Genomic DNA, 27,861 nt, shown 5'->3' on the forward strand with positions numbered 1-27,861 from the left:
TTTGCACGTTTCGTTACAGTTCTAGTGGGGTCTTTGGCATTATCCATCTGCTGGCTTTCATTTGTCGGGACATAACTGACTGGGAAACTGCTGTTTTAAGTTACCGTAAATCCTCTATTAAGCCCCCCGGGGGGCTTATTTATTTCAAGCCCATTTGAGGGGGGGCTTAATAGAGACGGGGGGCTTATTTTAGAAGGGGGGCTTATTTAATTTAAAAACGACAATGGTATCAGTTCTCCATAAAGAACCAGATTGCAACGTTGAAAAGCTCAAGTACAAGAAGTTTTAGGCCATGCAGCTGAGGATCAGAATCAAATCCGATCTTCCAGTTGGTAAATAAACCATCCTGGATCAGTCCACACAAAGTTTTACAGTCGTGGTTGATTGATACAGGCTATCATTTATTAGTGAAAAATAAACAGGGGCGGGGAGGGGAGCTTAATAGAGAGGGGGGGCTTATTAACCTTCTTCCTCTGAAAAGGGGGGGGGCTTATTAGAGGGAGGGGGCTTATTTGAGAGGGGGGGGCTTAATAGAGGATTTACGGTAAATTCATGTGGACCAACCAAAGGTCAAGCTTCACCTAGCTGATTTGCAGTTCCTCAGTTGCTCGTTAGGAACCGTCCACAGGAAAGGAGTTTCGTCCCCTTCAAAAGTGATTTCGAATGTCGGGTTTTCAACGTCTGTATACGGTTTAGCCCAAACGTTTTTATATTCCTTACATGGTCACTCATGAAATTGTTATCCTGTCTAATAATAGCCTTCCGAATTTTACTTTGTTTAACTGTTTTCTTTTTTTTCTTCTTCTTCTTTGTCTGTAGGTTCTCAAGTCGAAAATAGACAGAGTTCTACGCCAGTTTCGCTTAAAATAAAAATCAAAACATTGGGTTGACTTTGCTGGTCAGAAACAATGGAAAAGTGCTAAATTATGCTGATATTATTTCAATTGCTTTAGGCTTGAAGAATTCATCGTAATTAGTTAGGTTACATTTTTTGAAATTGAATTCCGAAGATAGTCTTTTTCTCAGTCTCTCTTCTTGACTGAAGTCAGCTACAATCATCTGTGTAGAAAAGGATTAATATATCAATGTATGGCCGGGTGTCATTCAGTGAAAATTATGTTGGATGACTTAAAGCTAATTGCCATTTTTTACTCGCCAACCTTTTGTTGTTTTTTTACTCTGCGAGACTTTTAATTTTTAGGTAATTCTTGATTTATTGCAACCCTGTTAATAAAAGATACTATAATTAGGTAAGGCGAAGTACGAGTTAACCGCCCGTGTCCCTTATCTTATTTTGTAGCTTGAATTACAAAACAACAGACTCGTGATTGAATAAAGCACAAAAATGAACGTACCATTTTTGTATGAAATTTGAAGTGAAGGACTTTGAACAGGCTGACACATAACTAAGCAAGAAAAATAAGAGCTTCAAGGCGCTAAGTTAAGTGATAGCCCACTTCTTTAGTTTTTATTAAAAACGATAGGCGGAAATACTATCCAAGCCCTTCCATTTATTGTATATTAAACCGCGCCGACCACAAGTTGAACGGACATTGTGTTGGTCTGAGCGAACTACAGCTATAGCGAGCAGCAGGTGTAAGCGTCTGTATTTTATTTTTTTGCATAATGGCAACGTTTGAATTCTGATGCTACAACAATGGTCTAAAGAAAGAGACAGTAGAAATCCTGTCAAAGCAGGACCTCGACTCCAGCGAGGCTCTAGTCCTGGTCACAGAGTCTAATGAAAACTCTTAGCCAAAGCGATTGGGCCCTGGGCCTGGGGCCACTACCTTGAAGCTAGAGGGCGCAGATTTTACACCCGTAACAGCTAAGTCTCTTGTGAAAGATGGAGGGCTCGACGGAATTCTCGAAAAGATAGAAGGAATAAGCGCATTGGAAGACCCTTTACTGGCGCTGGGAGCGACCAAGAGCACCATGCCGGCCACGTCCAAAGCAGCCGCTAGCAAAAGAGGTGGGAAGCCCCTTTCAATACCAAACCTTGTTAGTGTTAGTACATTAGCGAGCCCTGAAGACGAACATGAGATTGGTGACACGGGTGGGGCTCGCATCATAATAAGGGCGAACAAAGCCGAAGTGAGGCTAGAAAATGTCACGTTACCTATGTGGATAGCCGCAAACTCGAGAATAATGCAGGAGCTGGTAACAACAGGAAAACTATCGGGCACTTCTAGTATTTCCGATTATTTATCGTACACGGTCAAGTTTGCTGAGCTTTTCGAAATCCACACCTTGTCAGTGGTCGTGTATGACAATGAAAGTTGCAGCATAAATACCGTTTTCGGTGGGGAAGCGACTCTCAACTTTTGCATACTCGCTTTGTCATCAAACGCCGAACTTTGGGTTCTTCCCAACCAGCACCGCCAAAATTCCTAGCAGGAAATCGCTCGCAACAAGCACCTCCACCCATTTGCCGGCAGTTCAACTCCGCCACAGGATGTCAGTGGCCTAATTGTCGCTTCCGATGTTTGCGTATTGTGCCTAATTGTATCTAGCCTCACCCACAGTATGCACATGCTAATTCGCTTAGGGATATTCAATGACTTTTGCTCGACCTTACATCAGTCCCCTAGTAATGTGCAGTAGATACCTAGCGAGCTAATGTACAAGACGAGACTTTGTGTTCACATCAAAAAAAAAACAACAACAATTGTAAGCGCTGTGGGGTCATCCCCAAAACTTACGGTGACAAAATTCGTCTTATTCACGACTGCAGCCGCCCTTAGAATAACAATTTAAACTCCAACGCAACTAGGTAACATTTTTCTTACGTAACTCGTGACAAAGCGGTATCGCTTATCAAGCCTAACGCATGTCTTGCAAAGATAGACCTTAGGAGTGCTTATCGTCATGTACCCATTCGCCCTTCCAATTACAACGCTATAGGAATCGCTTGGAAATTTAGCGGAAGGAATCACACAAGTTACACGTGCTACTGTAAACTGCCATTTGGTGCCTTAAATCACCGGAAATGTTTCACAGGGGAACACATTCTACAACCAGAATGATGACTCGGCGTGGATTTCGAACTGTATGAGCTTATCTCAACGACTTTCTAATCACAGCTGATAGCGAACGCGAGTGGGAAATAGTTTACAACGAGTTAATTAGGTAGTATGGTCAACGATGTGACGTACGAGCTCCAAAGGAGGAAGCACTTGCGTTCATACAAACTAATCAAAGAAAGATACTTCTGCCGCTTGCTGATAAATAAACGTCTCCATTGGTTTCCTCCCACTATTTTCGCGCCTTCGTCCCGCGCTCTTCCTGCACCTGCCTCTGCAGATAATCTTGCTCCACACGGTCTAAGAAACCGGCCAGTCTTAATTTAGGGCAGTGTTTTGGTGTCCCGGATGGTGTGATCCCAAAACTGTCGTAATTCAAAAGATGGATAAGACAATGAATCATGGAATTTAGAAATTTGATCCGCATGGGTCATTTGATCCGGTTGAGGAATATGATCTGGACAGATCCCCATGTTTTCTTGGAACCCCTTATAAATCTTTCTCATGCACCAGCACTTCTCCTCCCCTAGATATACAATAAACAGACTTGCTAATCAACCATCTTTTATTGATTTGCCAAGCAATTTTTAAAATGCAGCAATTGACTTACTTACATTTTTATTTATTTCAATTCTACTTTATTTAGTTCATAGTTAAAAGCCTCTGAACTTCAGGTTAAGTCGGCTTAAAATCATTTATTTTACTTTCACTATGCTATATGCTTGTTCTGGCCTTGCTTGACTTGTTTTTTTACTTCCAACTAAAAAGAAAACAGTTATCATTATTTAAATGTAGTTACCTTAAAAGCCCACTTATCAGGTAGTTCTTACTGTGGTGAGTTCAAAGTAATCAACCTGTTTCTGTGATAATTCGCGATTAAAGGCAAACTTTGTCGTTTATTCTAAAGGATACTTGTAACGAAAGCAAAATCAAATAATTTAACACTGCTTTTTGACGGAGACGAGCGACGTAAAAGAATTTATGACTGGGCGTACCACAGGCAGTAAAAAGCCCGTAAAAAAGCAATCATAGTTCCAATAACGCTCCGCACCTTTCCTTTTTTTAGACCTTAGAGACTCAGATAAACAACTTGAAATTAACTTTAGCGAATTCCTCACTTTTCTCTGAGTTTTTTTTATTAATCGTATTGATGATGCATTGTTCCCATCTTTGAAGGCCAGCTGGCTGTGAAAAAGTAGCTGGGGCCATTTAACCCAATCAGTGAAACGGCGGAATATTTTGAATGACAGATAAGAAGAGTTGGGCAGACCATTGATTGATAATCATTTGCATAGATATCAATTAAACAAGATCCGAGAAACTTACAAAGGAACTTGGACATTCGCGCCTGTTTTCCCAGCCCCAATACCTATCTTCTTGCCACCAACTGTAACGCCAACATCGACACCCTTGTCTTTATCGACGCCGACATTAACTCCATTGTCTTTGTCGCCGATACCAAGATTAAAACCAAATTGTCTGTTATTTATGGCTTGACGACGATAAGGACGATAAATAAAAGGGGGCTGGGCAGCCATATCTTCTTCTATATGCTGAGCATCTTCAAAGTCTTGACTAAGAAATTATTAAAGTAACATTTTACATTTTGTCAGCTTTTGCGTTTAATAAAAGATCTGTTTCAACCTTTAAATGCTGATTTAGTTCTGTAGACAAAAAAAAATCATCAATTTGATTCAACCTTTTCTAGAGCCTTTTAAGCGCACTTTGATCCAAAACATCGCTAGGAAATGTCTATTTCAGCTTAATTTCGGACTCAGTCCTTTGAGCCCCTTAGTCCAAGTCGGCTCCGGAAAACTGGAATGTATTTGCCCTTACTAATAAGATAGCTAAATTAGACCCCAATGGTGTACTGCATTTTATTCATTTCAATATGGCGAGCCTTAAATTCGACGCTTAAACAAGTATAAACGTGTATAAACGCTTTATTTGAAACTACAGATAAGTTTAAACCTAAAAACTTAAATATATTTCAATACTGTTATAGAAATAAATCACTTCTCTTTTTATACTAAAAAGAGGAAAATATGCGCGAGCTTGTATTCTACGTACATGCTCTTTAAAAAGAATCCGGTAAAAGTAAATCGGTCCAAACTTTCAAAAGTTTCTAACGGCATATAAAATTACTTGAACAGGTCAAATACGAAATGACTTAAGTAAGTTTTTGCGCCGGACTGTAATTCACGGTAAACCATTTTTCATATCTTACCTCTTTCCAGCTGGGAACGCGAACACCAAAAATGCAGCGCCAATAAGTATTATAGAATAAATCTTCATCTTGTAGATCTTGTGATAAAAATGTGGAAAGAATAGAGACTATTAAATTTCCTTCAAGGCATACTTACAAGGCCAAAGGACAATGAGTAAATTGAGAAAGAATCGCCTCTTATGTGTTGTGTTCTACCTTAACGAGTAAAGATACTATTCCTCCTCTCCTTGCCTTTCAATGATAAAGTGCTTGGTTTGGCCAAAACGCAGCTATTTATGCTAACTTCACGCCGTAAAACCTGCTGTTTCGCGTGATAATAGTTTATACTACGTTGCCTTATGCCCTCGTGGGAGTCGAAGTATTCAATTAGGAATAAAACCTTCCTTAGTAACCTTGCATATCAACATTTAAAATAGTATTTTTGAAATTTTTATGTGACATAGGACGAGTTTCGGAAATAAGCTTGATTTTCTCTTTTGGTGTGGGGTGCTGCCCTTCGTTTATATTGATAGAGCTTTTTACGTAGTGTCTAACCATAAGATAGCAAGTTATTTCTTAAATTACGTTGTTACCTAAATTAATAATTATGATAGTTTTATTTCCAGTGAGTATTTCTTCTTTGTGAAAGGTTGAACCCAGGAGTCATTTCAAAAGTAGGTTGAGTTTGATCGTCTGGGTGCTGTACGAACTAAATTTAACCCGGCTTAATGTGGACACTGGTTAATACGGACGAGTCTCAAACTCTCATGTATCTTCAACCCCACTTTACGGACTCTGGTTACCAGCGCACTGTCTATTTTCTTGCCATAATAATGTGTTTATTGCAGACATCGTAAACTGACTGTTCAAATTATTTCAGATTTCCTTGAGTTAACACAATTTTATTGCTTAAATAGGTAGCACAATTAAAACACTTTAATAAAGTTTGGCCTCTCGCTACACACATTTCACTTCTTGGCTTTTTGCTGCAGTGAATTTTTTTACCCTTCTTTCTCTTTGTCTGCTTTAGTCATCAATAAATCATGTCTTCGTGGCTTATTTTCTGCGAGGCCGCTTAATACGGACACTATATTGTATGTCCTCTTGGTGTTAATGTCCTTATATATTAACCGGGGTTTACTGTCGTTTTCTACCAGAAAAGTTAACACGGTTATTTTTACTGAAGGAGGTTAAGATCTCTCACGATTGCAAAAATGATAAAACTTCGAGCATTTGGTAATTTGCTTCCGCTACTAGGAGATTTTCGCCGAAATCGGTAGTAGAATGACAACGATTATCACGTTTTCCCGCCAAAATGACGCGGGTTCACGCTCGAGTACTTCTTGGTTTTGGGAAAGTCTTGGTATCGTAGTCGTCCTTCTCTAAGAATCTAAAGGTCTCTAATCACAGTCCTCAATGATACGACACGTTGGAAAGTTGGAATTTCTTGATCATTTTAGCTATAATCAAAGCTGCCTTGCTCATCATTATTGATCACAAGTCGAACTAGCAATGACTTACCATATTTGGGCATTATATGAAGGCAGGAAGCGCAGGAGCCCAAAACGTTTGGAAACACAAGTCAATTTTCAAAGTCAAAGTAGTTGCATAGAGTCTTATTATCTCCGAGATGGAAGATAATTATATATTACATATACACATTCTAGCGACTTTTTTGGGGTAACAAATTTGTTGCACTTTTGAATAACACATGTAAGGCCTTCAGTTCGTTCGTTCCACATAGTTGGTGGCGCATACCAAGCGGAATTTATCGTTTTTGCATTTTGTTTAAAGATTAATTTTATCCCAGTTCATTGAAAGCGTTTTTTGCTTTGAAGATTTATAATTCTTTTCTTTAATTCCCCTTCATAAACTAATTATTGTTAATTTTAGCTGTTCTTTTGCATGAGTAGTCATGGTAGAGTCATTACAAAGCATTAGAATGACATGTATAAAAAAATTATCGTAGTCTTCCTATGTTCTTTGATACTGCAAAAGGAAACACTTGTTGAAAAATTGACAGAGTCTTCCTGTGTTCTTTAATACTGCGAGAGGAAACACTCTTTGGAAAATTGACGGAGTCTTCCTGTGTTTTTTGGAAGAACTGCACAGGAAACTCACTTTGGACATAAATTAGACAACCATAGTTAACCACGTACCTGTAAGTAGGAACCTGTTATCCATGTAGTTAGTCACTACAAAAAAGTAAATTATTGACCTCCTGAATAACCAATGCATTTACCAGTTTGAGTACAGTGCATTAAACTACCGCTTTGGCGCAGTGTTCATAATTTGTTGACGTTAAGGTCATTCCTCTGTGATTTTCCTCCGGTGTTCTTTGTAAAGGGAGTATACTAAAACATTGAAAAGTGTTTTTTTGCGCGCTTTGGTTGGCTGCAAACTCCGGATATCCAGTGCTGTTCACTGATTCACCTCTAGCTTCTCCGAGCGAGCGACGCCAAACTCGCGTAAGTTACGAGCAAAATGGCTTCCCTCTTTCCTTCCGTAACAAACAAAGAAATTTGTATAGGTAATAGCATGATTTGTAGTGATATTTGGCATAAATACCACGAGTGATATTCCTAAATTGTTATACGTAATTTCACGAGCTGTTAGGCGAGTGAAATTTGAGGCAATTTTGAAATATCACGAGTGGTATTTATGCCAAATATCACGTACAAACCATGGTATTAGGGACTTTAAGATCCAACGACGCGGACGGCAACGAGAACGTCAAAAAACAATTGGTTTAATAAACCAAACTACTTCGTACGTGAATCACGCTTTTTTGTACATTTCGTTCCTGTTTTTGCACGACTACGACGTTAAAATGCCTAATTTTGCGTTTTATAGAGGACTTAAACAAGCAGCGACAACAACAACAACAACAACAACAGTTTATTTCTCAGTGTAACACTGTAGACAACTAAAAGAATTTACCGGAATATAATTATAAATAAACAGAACATACAGTAGTAGGACACCCGAAATAACTAAAAAGCTAAACTAAAAAGCTAAGAGAAATTTTATTTCTCTTTCTGAGCTTAGATATAGTCCCTTGAAATTCAGCTTCAGGAGGGTTCGCCTTCTTTTGACAAAATAAGTGGGTAGGAATAATCGCTATAAAGACTGAAGGAACGCAAATTCACTTTTTAAGCGACGTTCTCGTTGCCGTCGCGTTGTTGAATCTTAAAGTCACTATTATTTGTTTGTACTACAACCCGCAAAAGGTTTTTAATTTTCACATGCAGGTATTTCAAATTAAACCGAAATACCACTGCCTTAAGCCAATCAAATTGCAGAAATTTCTCATGTAGTAACATAACACAGGTAATCAAACAAGCTGTTCCCCAATTACACGAAGGTTACGAAATTCGATTTGGAATTTTTAACATTATTGAAAGCTTGGTTTGTTTGACTTGAATTATCGATGAAACCCGTGAAATAGTTTTTTGTTTACAATTGCACATTAAGTGTTGCGTTAAATTATTAAGCTGACATGTTCACATGTAAGCTTAAAACTAAATTTAATAGCTTTTTTTACAGAATGGTTTCAAATACGAAAAGAATTCATACAACTCTTTTTGAAGAAACTCCCCGCAAGATCTAAACAAACGCCTTCAGTATATACTAAACCAATTATTCACCTTAGTGTCGGTGGCTAGGGGTGATTGGCTATTTACCTAGACGCTTCGTGGCTCGGTAAGTGAGCACTACTTCGGTGAATATTTGTTCTCTTTGATCTAGTCCCTTCAGACGATATTCTCTCCCTTTCAATTTGTTCATAAGCGAGTTTGTGAACAAGGCATACAACAGCACGAATCACATCATATCATGCTCTCAATTACACATCGTTCTAAAACCGCTAAATAAAAAATAAACATGATAAATTCTTTATTATGTTAAAGCGCCGCAGCTCGTAACCGGCTGGCCGTACAGGTGATTTTTGAAAATTTTTTAGCGGTTTCGCTAAAAGCCCACGCGTGCTTCGATCGTCCTGAATATTGAATGAGTGCAATTTGTATTTCAAAACTGTGAAATACTGCATTCTGTCCGAGGTGTGTACGATGAAAGCGGCGCCTCGTGGTACTGTTTCACCTCAGATGTGATGTACAAAAAGTATAAAAGGTTGGTTTACACGCCCCCAGATTTGTTAGCAATGTTTTGTGAAGCAAACTTGTCGAACTCAAAACCTTGAGAAACACCCCTATTTATAGAAACATAATTATTTAATACGGTAGCCATCGACAACAACTCTCTACTTTATCTGAGCTAAGAAACTAATAAGCCAATTAATAATACATGGATTGATTTTAACTTGCTTCAATTTACTACAGAGAATATTGTGTGATACAGAGTCGAAGGCCTTACTAAAGTCCAAGGAAAAAATCCTGACAAAATCGTCATTACCATCCAGCCACTTTAACCATGCATGTTGACACTTAATTAATGCCATAGTCAGAGTTATGGCCTTCACGATAGGCAAACTGATCTAAATCGATATAATCATTGCAAATACTAGAAAGTTCATACCTATAGACCAATCGATCAAAAAGTCTCACGATAACAACAGTCAAAGAAATTGGTCGAAGCTAGGTACAGCTAGTCAGTGGAGACTCCTTTGGTAGAGGCTTGATTTGCGCCATCTTCCAAGAGGATGGAACTTTATGTTGTTGCAGCGAGCTGTTCAACACATCGGCAACAGCAGGGGCAAGATCATGGGCAAAATCCCCAAAAAACCAGTATGTGAGCTCATCCGGGCCACAAGCAGTCCTCTTAAGCTTAGAAAGGAAATGTGTAACAACATGAAGAGGTATTTCAAGTATCCACCAATCATCAGGGATATCAATTAGTGCAGCGGGGGCTACATATTCAGGGTCTGAGTTTATATGCTACAAAAGTATTCAGTAAATGGAGGGAAGTATTCATTAATGGTGTAGATGAAGGGCTTGACGAAAGTATCAAAAAGATAGAAGGAATAGGCGAATTGGACGACCCTCTACTGAAACTGGGAGCGACCAAGAGCACCTTGCCGGCCTCGTCCAAAGCAGCCGCTAGCAAAATGGTGGGAAGCCTCTTTCAATACCAGACCTTGTTAGTGTAAATACATTAGCGAGCCCCGAAGACGAACATGAGATTGATGACACGGGTGGGGCTCGCATCATAATAAAAGCGAATAAAGCCAAAGTAAAGCTAGAAAATGTCACCTTATCTATGTAGCCGCAAACTCGAGAATGATGCATGAGCTGGCAACAACTGGAAAACTATAGGGCACTTCTATTATTTCCGATTATTCATCCTACAAGGTCAAGTTAACTGAGCTTTTGAAGAGCCAGTGGTCGTGTATGATGCACAAATACGGTTTTCGGTGGGGAGGCGACTCCCAACTTTTGAATACTCGCTTTCTCATCAAACGCCGAACTTTGGGCTCTTTCCAACCAGCACCGCAAAAAATTCCTAGCAGAAAATAGCTCGCAACAAAAAGCCCCAACCATTTGCAGGCATTTCAACTCCCCCACAGGATGTTAGTGGCCTAATTGTCGCTTCCAATGTTTGCATATTGTGCCTAATTGTATCCAGCCTCACCCACAGTATGCACATGCTAATTCGCCTAGGGATATTCAATGACTTTGCTCGATTTTACATCAGTCTCCCCGTAATGTACAGTAGATGCCTGCCGAGCTAATGTACAAGTCGAAACTATGTGATCATAGCAAAAAAAGTACAATTTTAAAAGCTGTTGGGGCAATCTTATTCACGACTGCAGCCGCCCTGAGAATAACAATTTAAACTCCGTCGCAACTAGGTAACATTTTTCAAGCTCGGCTTTCTGACGCAGATTTTGGTATAACGTTTAAAGGCCGACACATTAAGCGTGTTTTTGAATTCAAGGATTTAGGAGTTGTATTTGATGAACATATTTCTTGGAATTCTCATGTTAAGTATGTATTATCGCGATCTGGTAAACGACTGAGAATGCTAGGGCGCATTAGGGGGAAATCTTACATCAGACTGTGCTAATCCCATTTACACAGCTTATATTCGTTCTATCATGAATTATTGAGACACCGTGTGGAACTGAAGTCTTACTATAGTGAGACTTCAAAGACATGCCCGCTAAAATTGTTTAAAAAATGAGTGACAGTGACAAAGCTTTGGATTATCTTAAGTGGCAATCACTGGTAAATAGACGAGAGACGGCCATGTTAATGAACTTGTCAAGAGATGCATTAAAGGACAATGCCCGCAATTTTTTAAAAACTGTTGTACTCTCAACAATTCTGTCCACAGTCGAATTACGAGGCAAATGAACATGTTACACCTGCCAAGGATTAGAACTTACTTACTATAGCTAAAAACTGTTTTTATTACAATGGTTCTGTATTTTTTAACAGGCTGAATTTTTAATGTTTTAGATTTTATTCATGTTTACTGTAACTGTATATGGTCCATATTTTAAGATTAACTTTTTGTATAATTTATTAAATTTTAACAGTATTTTAGTATAACTGTACAGTTTTATTGAGTTTAATCATAATTTTTTTTTTCCGGGCCCCAATTGATAGCAGTGCCTAAGGCATCTGAATGGGCTACCCTGATATGAATAAATGAAGGTCTCTCTCTCTCTTTCTTACGTAACTCTTATCAAGCCTAATGCAAATCTAACAAAGATTGACCTTAAGAGCGCTTATCGTCTTGTACCTATTCACCCTTCCAATGACAACGCTATAAAAATCGCTTGGCAATTAAGCGGAGAGAGTCACACAACTTACACGTGCGACTGTAATCTGCCATTTGCTGCCTCAAAATCACCGGAAATATTTCGCAGGATAACTCAATCCATACCCAGAATGATGACTCGGCGTGGCTTTTTGAACTGTATTAGTTTATCTCGACGACTTTCTCATCATAGCTGATAGCGAACGCAAGTGCCAAATAGTTTACAACGAGTTAATTAGGGTGCGATTAGTATGGTCACACGATGTGACGTAGAGCCCCAAAGGAGGAAGCGCTTGGGTTCATAAAAACTAATCAAAGAAAGATACCTCTGTCGCTTGCTGATAAACAATTTCATTGGTTTCCTCCCACTATTTTCCCGCCTTCGTTCCGCGCTCTTCCTGCGCCTGCCTCTGCATATAATCTTGCCCAACGCGGTCTAAGAAACCTGCCAGTCTTAATTTTTGGCAGTATTTTGGTGTTCCGCATGGGTCATTTGAGCCGGTTGAGGAATATGGTCTGGATGGGTCATTTGAGCCAGTTGTGGAATATGATCTGGATGGGTCATTTGAGCCGGTTGTGGAATATGATCTGGATGGGTCATTAGATCCGGTTGATGAGTATGATCTGGATGGGTCATTTGAGCCAGTTGTGGAATATGATCTGGATGGGTCATTTGAGCCAGTTGTGGAATATGATCTGGATGGGTCATTTGAGCCAGTTGTGGAATATGATCTGGATGGGTCATTTGAGCCGGTTGTGGAATATGATCTGGATGGGTCATTTGAGCCAGTTGTGGAATATGATCTGGATGGGTCATTTGAGCCGGTTGAGGAATATGGTCTGGATGGGTCATTTGAGCCAGTTGTGGAATATGATCTGGATGGGTCATTTGAGCCAGTTGTGGAATATGATCTGGATGGGTCATTTGAGCCGGTTGTGGAATATGATCTGGATGGGTCATTGGAGCCAGTTGTGGAATATGATCTGGATGGGTCATTTGAGCCAGTTGGGGAATATGATCTGGCTGGGTCATTAGATCCGGTTGATGAGTATGATCTGGATGGGTCATTTGAGCCAGTTGTGGAATATGATCTGGATGGGTCATTTGTGCCAGTTGTGGAATATGATCTGGATGGGTCATTTGAGCCAGTTATGGAATATGATCTGGATGGGTCATTTGAGCCAGTTGTGGAATATGATCTGGATGGGTCATTAGATCCGGTTGATGAGTATGATCTGGATGGGTCGTTTGAGCCGATTGAGGAATACGATCTGGATACGTTGATCCCCATGTTTTCGGGGTGCCCCTTATAAATCTTTCTCACAGCCTCTTCTCCTCCCCTAGATATACAATAAACAGACTGGCTAACTGTTAACCATCTTTTATTGATTTGCTAAGCAATCTTTAAAATGCAGCAATTGAATTACTTACATTTTTATTTATTTCAATTCTACTTTATTTAGTTCATAGTTAAGAGCCTCTGAACTTCAGGATAAGTGGACTATAAATCATTTATCATTTATGTCCTTGTTCTGGCCTTGCTTGACTTGTTTTTTTACTTCCAACTAAAAAGAAAAACAGTTATCATTTTTTAAATGTAGTTACGTTAAAACTCCGCTTATCAGGTAATCAGACCTGCACGGTTATTAGTTCTTACTGTGGTAAGTTCAAAGTAGTTAACCTGTTTCTGTGATAACAAATTCGCGATTGAAGGCAAACTTTGTCGTTTATTCTAAAGGATACTTGTTACAAAATCAAATAATTAACGGTGATTCGGCGTATCACAGGCAGCCCAGTAAAAAGCAATCGTAGTTCCAAACCCCCCCCCTTTTTTTGCTATTAGACCTTAGTCTCAAACAAACAAATTGAAATTAACTTAGGCGAATTCCTCACTTTTCTCTGAGTTTTTTTATTAATCGTATCGATGATGCATTGTTCCCATCTTTCAAGGGCAGCTGGCTGTGTAGAAATACCTGGGAGATTTAACCCAATCAAGGAAACGGCGAAATATTTGGAATGACAGATAAGAACAGTTGGGCAGACCATTAATTGATAATCATTTGCATAGATATCAATTTAATACAAAAACTTACAAAGGAATTTGGATTTTCGCGCCTGTTTTCCCTGCTCCAATACTTGTCTTCTTTCCACCAACTGTAACGCCAACATCGACACCCTTGTCTTTATCGACGCCGACATCAACTCCATTGTCTTTGTCGCCGATACCAAGATTAAATATCCTGGTTTTCATGGCTTGACGACGATAAGGACGATAAATAAAAGGGGGCTGGGCAGCCATATCTTCTTCTACATGCTGAGCATCTTCAAAGTCTTGACTAAGAAATTATTAACGTAACATTTTACATTTTGTCAGTATTTCTAGCTCGACTAAAAAGCTTTTAAGTTTAATAAAGATCTGTTTCAACCTTTAAATGCTGATTAAGTTCTGCAGACAAAAAATTTGATTCAGCCTTTTCTAGAGCCTTTTAAGCTCAATTTCGGACTCATGATCAGTCCTTTGAGCCCCTGAGTCCAATTCGGCTCCAGAAAACTGGACTGTATTTGCCCTTACTAAGATAGCTAAATTAGACCCCAATGGTGCACTGCATTGTATTCATCTCAATGTGGCGAGCCCTAAATTCGACGCTTAAACAAGTATAAACGTGTATAAACGCTTTATTTGAAACTACAGATAAGTTCAAACCTAAAAACTTAAATTTCTTTGAAACTATTATAGAAATAGATCACCTCTCTTTTTATACTAAAAAGAGGAAAAACTGCGCGAGCTTGTATTCTACGTACATGCTCTTTAAAAAGACCCCGATAAAAGTAAATCGGACCAAACTTTCTAGAAGTTTCTAACGGCATATAAAGTTACTTGAACAGGTCAAATACGAAATGACTTAAGTAAGTTTTTACGCCGGACTGTAATTCACGGTAAACCATTTTTCATATCTTACCTCTTTCCAGCTGAGAACGCGAACACCAAAAATGCAGCGCCAATAAGTATTATAGAATAAGGCTTCATCTTGTAGTCCTTGTGATAAAAATGTGAAAAGAATAGAGACTGTTAAATTCCCTTCAAGGCATACTTACAAGGCCAAAGGACAACGAGTAAATTGAAAAAGAATCGCCTCTTATGTGTTGTGTTCTACCTTGGGAATCTCAACGAGTAAAGATACTATTTCTCCTCTCCTTGCCTTTCAATGATAAACTGCTCGGTTTGGCCAACATGCAGCTATTTATGCTAACTTCACGCCGTAAAACGTGCCGTTTCGCATGATAATAGTTTATACTGCGTTGCATTATGCCCTCGTGGGAGTCAAAGTATTCAATTAAGAATAAAACCTTCCTTAGTAACCTTGCATATCAACATGTAAAATAGTATTTTTGAAATTTTTATGTGACACAGGACGAGTTTCGGAAATAAGCGTGATTTTATGATAGTTTTATTTCCAATGAGTGTTTCTTCTTTGCTGTAAGAACTAAAATTAACCCGCTTAACGTGGACACTGGTTAATACGGACGAGTCTGAAACTTTCATGTATCTTCAACCCCACGACAATCCTGGTTGTTGAATTCTTGTTTCAAAACAAGTTGCACGTTTTTCTTGTCCGTTTTACCATAGCTTAAGATTTAGAATCACAGAAATTTGTTAGGAAATGAGTTAAAGTCAAGATGGAGTACGATTTCTCTGTTTTCAAAACAGATGGGTAGCGGTGGGGCCGCTATGAGAGCACTCTCTTCCCTCCACTGTTTCCTTCGTTCCGAACCCGGTAGCGACGCCATACCTAGGTTGCGGTTGTTGTTGGTTCCCGCTTGTTCTCCAGATACTCTGGTTTTACCCTCGTCTACAAAAGTTACAGGACTTTTACGTCTCTTAATTGCAACTTCACAAGGAATGGTAACAAAAAGCTACGATATGGATGTGATCATTATTTATTCAGAGCGCTGTCCATTTCTCAAAAAGGTTTCGACGAAAAGGTCTATTGGCGGCAGTGCTGATGGCCGTGAATAGCCTGAAACTGATAAATCCTTGTGGAAATTTGTAAAAAGAACACGCATCTTGTGTTCCACCTTTTCCAAGGTTGTTTACTATGCATTTACATTCGGAAACAGGTCGGTTTGCGGTTTAGTAAATGGTCAGTAAAATTCAGGACTTGTAAATTTGTCCTCGGAATCGCGTTCATCATTTGCACAAATCAGTTCCATTTACCGAAAAACAGAGGAGAAAGCCTGAAATTGAAAGATAGCTTTAATGAAATGGAACACAAATTTCCGTTTGGAACATTGCGACCGAGAGAACAGGACTACTTTTCCAGACGTTCCGTTGCTCTCGGAAATTCTCAGCTGGAAAGACCCGAAAAGTCGTGTTCCACTTCCTTTTCAACCGCATTTCCGGGAACTTTTTGTAAATGGTAAACAACCATTAACATCAAGTTAAGGGACAGACCATTAGAAAAGTTATGGAGGGGGGGGGGGGGGGGATTTTCGATCCGCAGAAATTTTTTTCGTTATCAAATTCCTTGTATGAATTTTTTTTTTAGGCCATAGCATGAATATTTTTTAGGATTAATTGGCGGAGACCATTACAAACAATTTCAAAATCTTAAAAAAGTGTTAGGTGTTAGAGCAAACTCGACTGTTTGATTTTCGAAATGCTGTTTATTCGTGAACTCAAACCAATACGGAACAAACAGAGTGACTCGATCCGCGCAAAGCTATTTATTTAAAAAACTGATTTCACCTTTAAATATCGTTGATCGTTTATATAGTTTTTATCGCCCTAGCGTTTCTATTAGATCTATCATTCACGTTGTATTTTCTTGTATTGTTTCTATATAAATATTTTAGGTTTTTAGCCAGTATCTCATTAGCCTTTTCACAATTGTATAAAAAAGCATATGCTATTTTTTTTACTTCTGAACTTGAAAATGACCGTCGAACTTTCGAAACCTTTTTCTTTTTTAATGACAATGTTTAGAATGCTCTGTATAAGGGATTAGCATAGTCTTCCTGTGTTCTTACTGGAAGAAGAAAAACTTCTTGGGAATTTGAATTAGTCTTCCTGTGTTCTTACTACGAGAGGAAAATCTCCTTGGAAAATTGTTGTAGCTTCCTGTGCTCTTACTGCAAGAAGAAAAACTGCTTGGGAAATTGATATAGTCTTTCTGTGCTCGGCTCACTGCAAGAGCAAAATCTCCTTGGAATAAGCGTAGGTTTCTGTGCTCTAGCTGAAAGAGAAGGAATCTCCTTCGAAAATTGGCGTACTTCGCTTCCTGTGCATGCTCTTGCTGCAAGAGCAGAAATCTCCTTCGAAAACTGGTGTAGCTTGCTGTGCTCTTACCGCAAGAGCAAAATGTCCTTGGAAAATTGACGTAGTCTTCCTGTGTTTAAACGGCTGCTGGTCTTTTCTGTAGCCATGGTGGAGTTAACATTAAGCATTAGAATTACCTGTACAAGAAGATTATCGTAGTCTTCCTGTTTTCCCACATGTTATGCAAGAGGAAATGACTTCTTGAAAAATTGGCGTAGTCTTCCTGCGACCTTACTGCAAGAAGAACCGACTTCTTGGAAAACTGGCGTAGTCTTCCTGTGTCCTAACTGCAAGTAGAAACACCCCTTTGGAATAAAATTACTATAGTTTACCTCTTAGGCAAGAAATTTCTGTTTATTTATTTAGTCACTATGAAAAAAGTACTATTTGTATAATTAAAGCAATAGTTCTCAATGCTGACAAAAAAAAGTCCAGTTTATTTCAGAAGCTCGTCCCGTACAAGTGAAAATTACAAAATACCAATTGAATTCTGTTACTAAGGAAGGTTTTATTCTTCAACGAACTCTTTGTCTTTCACACATCTTTCACGGATTGAGGGTAGCATAAATAGCTCAGCTCAAGAATAAGGAACTGACCAAAGTGCTAAAGCTTAACGCGACTAAGAGGAGAAGAATTGTATATCACTTTAGTAGCAAGCCAAGGTAAACAGAACTTAAATATAATACATGGAAGGCTAGGGCTTAAACTCTGGTCAACGTTCTGTCCTAAGTTTGGCCCTCATTATGGATAAATGTGTTTTAATGTAGTTTAATAGTTTCTCTTTTACAATTTTATCATAAAAACCACAAGATGAAAGGTTTTTCGCTGACGCTTCTTGGCGCTACCTGTTTGATGTTTACGTTCTCAGCTGGAAAGGGGTGAGTTATAAATCTACTTTGGTTCTAGCTTGATTTATTTTGACGATAAACAAAATGTTTGGTCAATTGCTTTTTTTATGTGGGGTTCGTTTGGCAGAGTGTAATGTCCAAAGGTCTTAACATAGGAGAAGGTGAAATACGGGTGAGAACTGCAGGAAAAAAAATCCAGGTAGACGTTCATGGTCAGGGGGGTATCTTGTCTAAGGCCGGTCTACAAATCTCATTATTTAGAATATTTTATGGCTTCAGTTGCTTTTTATTTAAATGGTGAAAATCGTAACTTTTGTGCAGTTCGAATAAGGCGTAATACTTAGCAAAAGTACTGGATAAAGTTCAAATGTTACGTTTGAATTTTTTAGGCAAGATGAGCTTGCCCGCGACTTGAGTGTTGATTATCCCCGGGAGATGGAAGCCAACTATCCCCACGACATGGATGCTAATCAGTTTCCCCGAAACATGGATGCTCATCGCCCCAGAGACATGGATGTTCGGCAGTTTGGGGGTATACTTTCTGGTGTCCGAGACGAAGGCAATGCTGTTAATGCCGGCGTACAGAAACAAGGGAGTATCGATCTCGCCCCCACAAAAGCATGATTACAAATTAATCAGTCTGTGCATATTTCAAGAAATGCCTTTTTATTAAGCAGTTTGCTTCCATCGATGATCCTGAAAAATGAACTGCAAGGGTAACTCAATGGCCTTAGCAATGTACCTGTACGTCACCAAGAGCCAAGACACTTATTTAATAAGAAATTCTTTTTTTTTTTGGTCGCTCGACTTTAAAGCGAAAATTTACTGTCAAAACTTTCACGCTAAAATAACGAGAAACTTTTTTTTCTAGGGTACATTTCAGAGACTCATGGAACGGTTCTTAAAAATTCGCGTTGATCATTATTAACCAGTTCAATAGCTAATAGGATAACTTACTTTTTCCAAGTTACAAGGCAAATTTACAGTTAACGGTGTTTAGATAAGTTTTTGTTATGAAAATTCTCACAATTATCTCGCACCATCCACGTTAAAGAAAATGCTTTGTGGCGTTATTGACAAATAAATGTCACTTGTCATTCCAGTTGTATTCATGTAATCTTCCTGTGTTCTTACTGTAAGAGAAAAAAATATAGATTTTTACTGGAACAACTCCATTAGTTGCCTCTAGGTTTATTGGACAACTTTTCGCCAAGACAAACGCAAAGTATATGTCTTGGACTTCCCCGTCCCTTCTTTGACAGTCTGTACGGTCGAGTCGGTACACGCTGACGTCATAAACAAATTTCCCCTTATTGTTAGGTTTCCAATTACTATAGAAATTGAGGCTCCGCCGCGCTTGCGACCAGTATCACATGTCTCACGTGCTCAGGTTTCAACTTATCGAGGCCAAGCGTCTTATAAGGGTTTTCCAATGACAAGTCCGATTAACGTTAGACTGTTCACAGTCGTCTATTTTTCCGTAAGATCGTCGAGATGGAGCGCTTTGCGTTACGGGCTGCCATCTTGTATGAGTGTCAAAACTATTTAGGGGGCGGGGGCGGGTTGGGAGGAAGCGAAAAAAATTGAGGCTACCTCACGAAAAAATAGGGGACTGTGAACAGTCTAGCTTAACTTCCTATTGATCGCAAGCTCCAGTTAAAAATTTGTTTTAGAAGCAATTGTTTCTTTTCTATTGAACCCCTCCCTCAAACGTCATGTGGTTGTCCCCTAAAGTTAAGAATAGATCTGTGTATTTTATTACAACATTTCCAAGTTCACTGCTTCAAGTAAATCACAGCTGTGACGGGAGCTTCGCTTTTAGCTCTGGCTAAATCTATATAGTATACGTGTTAAACTATGGTAATTTCTTGTGCAAGGAGTGTTTCCATCTGCAGCAAAAGCACAGGACCTCATACAGTGGTCATAGTAATACTTACTAAAAGATCAAATGAAATCAAAACAATCATCATACTAAGCCATCATTATACTTCACCCTGTTAAGGAAACAGTGAACCTTTAGACAAAACGTTGAAAGACACATAAAAAATTTTCCAAAAATACTCCTTTCCTTTTTTTAATTACAGTCCCATATGGTACACTTAAGCAAAGTTACGAAAGAAAATAAACGGCTTGTCTTTCAAGTTTGGAAAAAGGCGTTAATACCCCTAGTGTGCCTCCCGAAATCGTCATGTATGTGATGTTTAAAGAAAAATGGCAAATTGTAAGCTCGGTGAAGGAATTTAGAGGATCATAGATTGTTGGGCACTCAGATTTTTTCTTTGTCCCATGTTCGTGATATGTTGATCACATCATTTCTCAGCTGGAATTCTGTTTGCAACGAAAATCCGTCCTGATTACCAATTACCCAAGAAGTGAAGTAAGTTTGAGGTTTTAAACTTACTAAATTCAAATATTTATAATTTTTTTAGCGGCGGAAAGTGAAAATGTCAAGTCAAGCAAGGTCAGAACAAGCAAAGAAGCACAGAACGTAGATAAAGTAGTATGAATAATGTATAGCGCACTTGTGCTGAAGTTCAGATTCCCTTTGTAATAATATTAAAATTAATTCAACCATTGCTTGGCAAATCAATAAAGGAAGGTTAATAACCTGTAGCAAGCTAAGTCTGCTGACTGTATGTCTAGGGGAAAAGAAAGGCTAATGATCAGTATAAGATTCTGTGAAACTGATGACTACCTACCCTTCCCCTCTACTAACCCAACATTTTACCCAAAGAAGAAGTTTGTATTGACAGAAAACAAGCAGTAAAGAGGTGTCTCTTAAAGAAACTGGAGTAAATTATGCGAAGGGGTACTTTAAATTTTTCCGCTTTTATCATGGTGCCCAAAATGGAGAATAAATTAGGTTTCATTCAGATTATTTGTTCATTATATTATTTGATCAGTGTGGGAGTGCTTGTAACCATAAAATTGGAGCAGGAATAGCAACAAATATCTACGATATGGATGTGTAACCTCTACATCATTGTTTACTAAGGGTGTTGTCTATTTCTCAAAGACTTTCGGAAACTTAGATGAAAGGTCTATTGGCGGCAGTGCTGGTGGCCGTGATAGCCTGGATGTGATGACTCTTAGTGGAAACTCGTAGGCAAAACTTGTTATCTATTTAGTTAGTCACAATGAAAAAAGTACTATTTGAATAATTAAAGCAAGTTTTTAACGCTGGCAAAAAAAGGGGAAAAATCCATTTTATTTTAGAAGCTCTTCCCTTACAAGTGAAAATTTCAAAATACTTTAAATGATGTCTGTCTGCGAGATTATAAAGAAGGTTTTATTCTTGTATGAACACTTTGTCTTTAAAGCATCTTTCACTGAATGAGGGTTGCATATTTAAATAGTTTCGAGAATGAAGATGGGACCAAAGTGCTAAAGCTTAACCCGACTAAGAGGAGAAAAATTGTAAACATTTTACTTTTGCAGAAACCCTGGTAAACAGGGCGTTATGTTTGATATATGCAAGGCGAGGCATTTACCTCTAGCTGGTCAATATTCTGTCTTAGTCCCTTTGGCCCTAACTATGGACAAATGTGTTCCTCTTTGACATTTTTATTATAAAAACTACAAGATGAAGGGTTTTTCGAAAGATATATTCATGCTATCCGTCTTCTTCGCAGTTCCTCATTAGTGATCTTGCTGGGCCAGTAGATACGAAAGATCTTACTCAAGGAAGGCCTTGATGTCTTTATGAGCACAATTTTCACTACTAATAATGCTTCCGAAATAAGTGACTCCAGTTCGTCACCACTTATGGTGATTGGGGGTGCTGTAGAAGCAAGAACATACATAACTAGGTCTTTCTAAGTTTGGTGTGCACACCGACACCTATCAGAGCAGTGTTCAAGATGACCCTGCATTCGAAGTGTTCATATAGATAACTTCCTTATAATTGTAACAATGAAGTTTTGAATGTATGAAAATCATATATGAGAACTGCGGGGTGAAGAATTATATGAAAGAAGATCATTGCATTTATAGACGCACCTTTTGTAATCCAAAGTTTGTTTGCTAACCGTACAACTTACTCGTGGCATTTCTTATTCACCATTTTCACCAAGACCATAATGGACCTTACCTAACCCCCCCCACCCCCTCCCCATCTCACCAGATGTTTTAGAACCATTGTCTTCGACTTCTCTTGAGACGGCTGTAATTCCCAGGAGAAATTGGAAACGATGGTTATATAAAAATATTTGGGGATAAACAAGGTGCATTATGATCTCGGTGAAAATGCCGAATTTAAGAATTTTGTTTAAGAAATGTGAATATTCGATTAAATCCCCTTAATGTGTTCTTCTTTTCATTGCATTCTGAGGTCCGTTGGTTTGATCCTCAATAATTTCAATTGGGCTGTTAGTATCCATGTTGGAGTCGTTGGTGAGCATTAGAATGACCTGAAAAGGAAAACTATTGTAGTCTTCCTGTGCTCTTACTGAAATAGGAAGCACTCCTTGGACATAAAATTAAAAGGCTCCGCTATCTAAGTCAGTGTAGTTGAGAGTAGTCCAAATAATCAAAGCAAGATCTTAATTTTAACAAAAGAAAAAACAGACCTTTCACATCAGGTCTATCAGACTCTCTTGCCTACAGGTGAAAATTTCAAAAATACAAATTGAATGATGACCAGTTTAAAAGAAATTGACATAGTCTTCCTGTTTTCCCTTAAATGGCTGCTAGATGTTAAACACTCCTTGGAAATCAAATTATAATAATTTATCACGTAAGACCTTGGTATCTTCATGTATATAGTAAGTCATTAGGTAAAAACTCTTATAATCAAAGAACTTCCTTTGATTAAAATGGTCACAAAAGAGAATCCAGCTTCCTGCAGAAGCTCGCCTCGTCTCGTAGAACTGTAAATGTCAAAGGTAGTGATGCAAGGTTACTGGGGAAGTTCTTTTCCTTAAATAAACACTCTGTCTTTAAACGTCAGTCAAGAAAAACGCATGTTTCACGGCGTGGAGAAAGCATCAATAGCTTCGTGTTGGTCAAACTTAGGTCATGCAGATATCGACTGAAAGTCATCCTTAACGCGACCAAGAGGGGAAGAATTGTCACTTTACTTGCATTGTTGAGCATCCCAAGGTAATTAGGCCTTTAGTAGAATACGCAGAAGGTAAAGACTTGAATTCTTGTCAACTTTCTCTCTATTCCCTCTTGAACCTTATTAAGGATGAATGAGTTTTAACGCAACTGGATTGTTTTACATTTATTACTAGAACTCCATGATGAGGGTTTGTTATTTAACGATTCTTGGCGCTGTGTGCTTGGTGTTGATGTTCCCAGTTGGAAAAGGGTAAGATATAAAAACAAAACAAAACTGTATACCATGAGGTTACTTTAGTATTAAAAGTACTTTAGTTTTAGCAGGGGCTTTTTCAGTTGGGGAGCCATCCCACGTTTTAAAATCTTGATTCTGGTTAGCTCCCCAAATTTCACAGTTATAGGATAGTATAGGGGTGGTCATGGTGTCGAATATTTTACAAGCCAAGGAAGGTTTTAATCTCAAGTGTTCGAGAGACACATTACAATTACCAGTTGAGGAGGTTCGGGTTCCTAAATGTGTGGTTTCGTGTACAATATCAATGGTCTGGTTCCCTATGTAGAATTCTAAGTCTAACTTTTTCTTTACGCGTTTTTGAAAGATCATAATTTTGGTCTTTTTACAATTGATATCTAACGTCCAAGAACATCTAAAAGAACACAAGGTGTTTAGACAATTTTGCAAACCTACTTTAGATCGGGATAAAATAATCAGGCCATCAGCGTATAAAACAGAATTTAAAATTTGGTACCGTTTAGTAGAATGATGGGATCTGATAAAGTATTTTGAAATGGATATGGTTAGTCGTTAATATATAATAAGTTTGAAAAGCAAGGGGCTTAAGATGCAACCCTGGCGTACACCTCTCAAGTAATGGAAGGATCTGGTTTGACTCCTACCAATTTTTAGGGTGCATGAGGAGTTTGAATATAGGTTCTGTATTAGCTTATAGAAATATCCTCCTACACCGATTTGCAGTAATTTATGTATAAAGAGTTCTTCATGCCAGACGGAGTCAAAGGCCCTTTTGAAATCAGCAAAACAAGCGTATATTTTTTGACGAGGACCATCCACGTACTTGTCTACAAGAGTTCGTAAGGTTAGGACATGATCTGATGTTCGATTTTTCTGATAAGAAACCGATTTGAGATTTATGAAGTACGTTCAGCAAAACGACATGTCCAAACAGTCTTTGAAAGAAATTCAGGACTTTAAAACTTCAGGCTTCTTACGCAATTGCATGAGTTGCGTTCACAACTGCGAGGATTATTCTTCATTTGAGTGTTTAGAATATTTGTTGCTTCCGTGGTGTTCTGTTATTGTTATTCAAAAGGTAAAATTCGGAATTTTTGAGAAGTTTGAATATCAAAGGAGTTTTAAGACGTTTCAAAATAAAAGTACTGACTAAAGGCGCTTCCCATTCAACCCAAAATTCCGACGAAATCAAATGCAACGGACAATTGCAGTTCAGTTAGTGCAAGACCGGTCTGGACATTTCGGACCGACCGACCGAAATGTCCCTTTCCTTTTTACAAAACTCTTGTCCCCAGTATCGTATTTGTATCCTGCTTACAAGAGCAATAACCAAACGCGCGGTGGTGGTTTGGGTCGGATCTGTACAACCGGGATGTTCCGTTCCATTAAGCTCATGGAATTTCCGAAATTTCAACTGACCGGAATTTTTGTTGAATCGAAAGCGCCCTAAAGCTTAAATGTTATGTTTGGTTTTCTTAGGCAACACAAGTTAAACAGAGACTTGAGCGCTGATCATCCCCGAGATATGGACGCTGATTTTCCTCGGGTTATGGACGCTGCCCAGTATCCCCATGATATGGACGCCGCCCATTATCCCCATGATATGGACACTGCCCAGTATGCCCATGATATGGACGCTGCCCAATATATCCATGATATGGACGCTGCCCAGTATCTCCATGATATGGACGCTGCCCAATATACCCATGATATGGACGCCGCCCAGTATCCCCATGATATGCCCCGAGACACGAATGCACGGCAGTTTGGAGGTGTAAATGTTGGTGTTGGAGACAAAGACAACGGTGTAAATGTCGGCGTAGATAAGGAAGGAGGTGTCGATGTTGGCGTTGGAGTCGGAGGCAAGAAAGTTGGTGTTGGCGTGGGCAAAAATGGCCTGAAACTTAATATTCCCTTGTAAGTATATTGGTTTTTAAAAAATTTAATAAATGCAAAAATTTTGTACCATAAACTGCGTTGAACGGTTTCAAAATCTCTGGTATAGATGAACTCGTCCTTGCACTAATATTTACAGTTGGTGACAGTCTTTTGTTCTAAAAAATTGGACGTAAAGTTTAGCCGTGTCTTTATCAGATATAGAAACACTCATTTAACATCAATTTCTTTTGTTTTTTTCTTTATGAATAATAAACGAGTTTTTGAAGACTTGGATATATAAACGGAGGGTCTTTTATCCGAGGGGGGCTTATTACCGGACTTCGAAACAAGATATACATGCTATACTGTGCTGATTAGGTTAAATAGGTTTTGCATTTATTGGTTTTCAATTAAGCCTCAAAACGTAATAACAAATCGAATTCATTTCAATCTATTTGGAGGGGGCTTTTAAAAATCCGAGGGGTCTTTGATCGGACGCATTTTTTTGTTTACAGGTATATTGGCTCATACCTGAGGGTGGGGGTGGGGTAATATGTGTGATAGCTTATCTGAGCGGCAGTTTATACATCGAGTTTACATATCCCACTGCAATCAGAACTGCTTTAAACGGGCGAGCAGAAAAGTAGTTGCCATACCTTTCCCCCTCTCCCACCAAAACACACCACCACTTCCGACGGAATAAATTGGCTATACTTCTGAATCTACGTATATACAGTGAACCCTGTATTAAGCGGACACCCTCGGGGAGTGCTGTAGTGTCCGCTTAATACAGGGTGTCCGCCTAATACGGGTTTCGCTAGATAACGTCATATGAGATGTCAAATGCCATTCAAATGAACAGAGGAAATGTTAAGAATACTCCCAGAGACTTTGACGATATACGTTGCCTTAATTTCTTTATCAAAGTGGACCAATTGGTCATAGTACCATAAACATAGATTGCAACTCAAATTTGAAGAAATCAGATAAGTGAAACAAGCTCTCAGATACTGTGAAACTAATCAAATAAGTTCGTCAAGTCACGTTTTTTAATGTAAAAATGGAAAAAGTTGTGGGTGGCAATTCGAAGTAATCTTTCGCATTTCCAGTGTCTGGCATGTTGGGTAGTGAAATTTGATTACAAGTGTCCGTTTAATACAGGTTGGCAACAATAGAAATGACTATTTCAGGTACTTTTTAGGTGTCCGCGTCCGCTTAATAGAGGTGTCCACTTAACAAAGGTTTCATTTAAAGTAAATAAGGGAAATAAATTTTGGGACTTCGGCTACTGTCCGCTTGATAGAGGGTGTCCGCTTAATACGGTGTCCGCTTAATACAGGTTTCACTGTACTTGCTTTTTGTCTCTTTTCATCGAATCAAATATCCGTTGAGTAAACTCTGTAAAGTTGGTATAGAATTGAATGGATAGAAATTCAACTGAAAATAAGATTAAGTAAAAAATTTGAAAAAAAAATCCACATTTGTAAAATTGTGAATTGATTTGAGGCTTGAATTCCATTTGCAACGAAAATCCGATTACCGATTTCCTGAGAAGTGAAGTCAGTTTGAGTTTTAAAACTTACTAAATTCTAATAATATATATGATATTTTTTTTAGCTGGAAGTGAAGTATCAAGTCAAGCAAAGCCAGGACAAGTAAAGATGTTCAGAACATAGTTAAAGTAATAATAAAAAATGCATAGCGCACTCGTGCTGAAGTTCAGACCCTTTTAACAATGAACTGAAAAAGTAAAATAAAAAATAATTTAAAAATTAATTTAATTATTGCTTGGAAAATCAATAAAGTATGGTTAATAACCTGTAGCAAGTCTGTTGACTGTACTGATGTTTTGGGGAGGGAAGGGCTAGTGATCAGAATTCTGTGAAACTAATGATCACCTACCCCTCCCCTAAGCCAACATTTTACCCAAAGTAAGAAGTTTGTCTTGAGAAAACAAGCAGTAACGGGGTGTCTTCCCAAGAAGCTGCCGTAAATTAAACATGGGGGTAATTTACATTCCTGCGAGCGCCTCGAGCTCTTGAAGATGAATATGAGTACCCAAAATGGAGAATAGTTAGCTTTCATTAAGATGTTTTGTTATTAGTGCCGGCGGAAGTGCTTGTAATCTTATTAAGAAATCAAAGTGAAGGCACAATCTTTTTCTGATATTGAAAAGTAGGTTAAAAGGTGAAGCCAGCCATTTCCCTGATCTGGAGTTAAATACTGCAGTTCTAAAAAAAATGTTACGATTGTATACGACAATACCCGTGGCATAAGCACGCTTTTTTTGCGTAGGGTATAACTTTAGGAATTTAGGGGTGGGCATGTGGTGCTGTATGCTGCGAACCGCTGACGTATTTCCGGTCGTCGCTTCTCTCCCTCCGAAAAATAAATTTTTCTCGGCGGGTGAAACTAAAGCCGAAAAACCGGATGCTCTCGCAGGCTAGTGGTGCTGGGATTCTGGAACCTTTAGCCTATAACTAGTTCAGCTGCCCTACGCGAGAGCCTAAACTCCCTTCCTATCCTAGAGTCGCTATTGAGGTCACCAACACGA

At 38.7% G+C, this 27,861-nt stretch overlaps 3 protein-coding genes across 3 annotated transcripts in view; 2 read left to right on the forward strand and 1 right to left on the reverse strand.

The window, feature by feature from the left end:
* The window catches only part of LOC140951856 (intermembrane lipid transfer protein VPS13C-like), a 139,190-nt gene extending 137,835 nt beyond the window's left edge, over nucleotides 1-1,355 (forward strand). Inside the window, exon 115 of the mRNA XM_073401220.1 lies at nucleotides 820-1,355. Coding sequence (XP_073257321.1) covers nucleotides 820-870 — 51 coding nt within the window. The 3' untranslated portion in view covers nucleotides 871-1,355. The remainder of the gene's footprint in view (nucleotides 1-819) is intronic.
* A 12,128-nt stretch (nucleotides 1,356-13,483) lies between these two features.
* On the reverse strand, nucleotides 13,484-15,128 carry LOC140938741 (uncharacterized). Its single transcript, XM_073388268.1, has 4 exons — nucleotides 15,106-15,128; nucleotides 14,911-14,987; nucleotides 14,044-14,286; nucleotides 13,484-13,515 (listed from the first exon to the last, which is right to left on the reverse strand). Exons 2-4 carry the CDS (start codon nucleotides 14,976-14,978, stop codon nucleotides 13,506-13,508), a joined length of 321 nt encoding a protein of 106 aa, XP_073244369.1. The 5' UTR covers nucleotides 14,979-14,987; nucleotides 15,106-15,128; the 3' UTR covers nucleotides 13,484-13,505.
* Nucleotides 15,129-23,358: 8,230 nt separating this feature from the next.
* LOC140930176 (uncharacterized) lies at nucleotides 23,359-26,934 on the forward strand. Its single transcript, XM_073379844.1, has 3 exons — nucleotides 23,359-23,426; nucleotides 24,909-25,346; nucleotides 26,925-26,934. Exons 1-3 carry the CDS (start codon nucleotides 23,359-23,361, stop codon nucleotides 26,932-26,934), a joined length of 516 nt encoding a protein of 171 aa, XP_073235945.1.
* Nucleotides 26,935-27,861: the final 927 nt, after the last annotated feature.

The sequence above is a fragment of the Porites lutea genome, chromosome 1 (genome assembly GCF_958299795.1).
Source record: "Porites lutea chromosome 1, jaPorLute2.1, whole genome shotgun sequence".
NCBI classification, from domain to species: Eukaryota; Metazoa; Cnidaria; class Anthozoa; order Scleractinia; family Poritidae; genus Porites; species Porites lutea.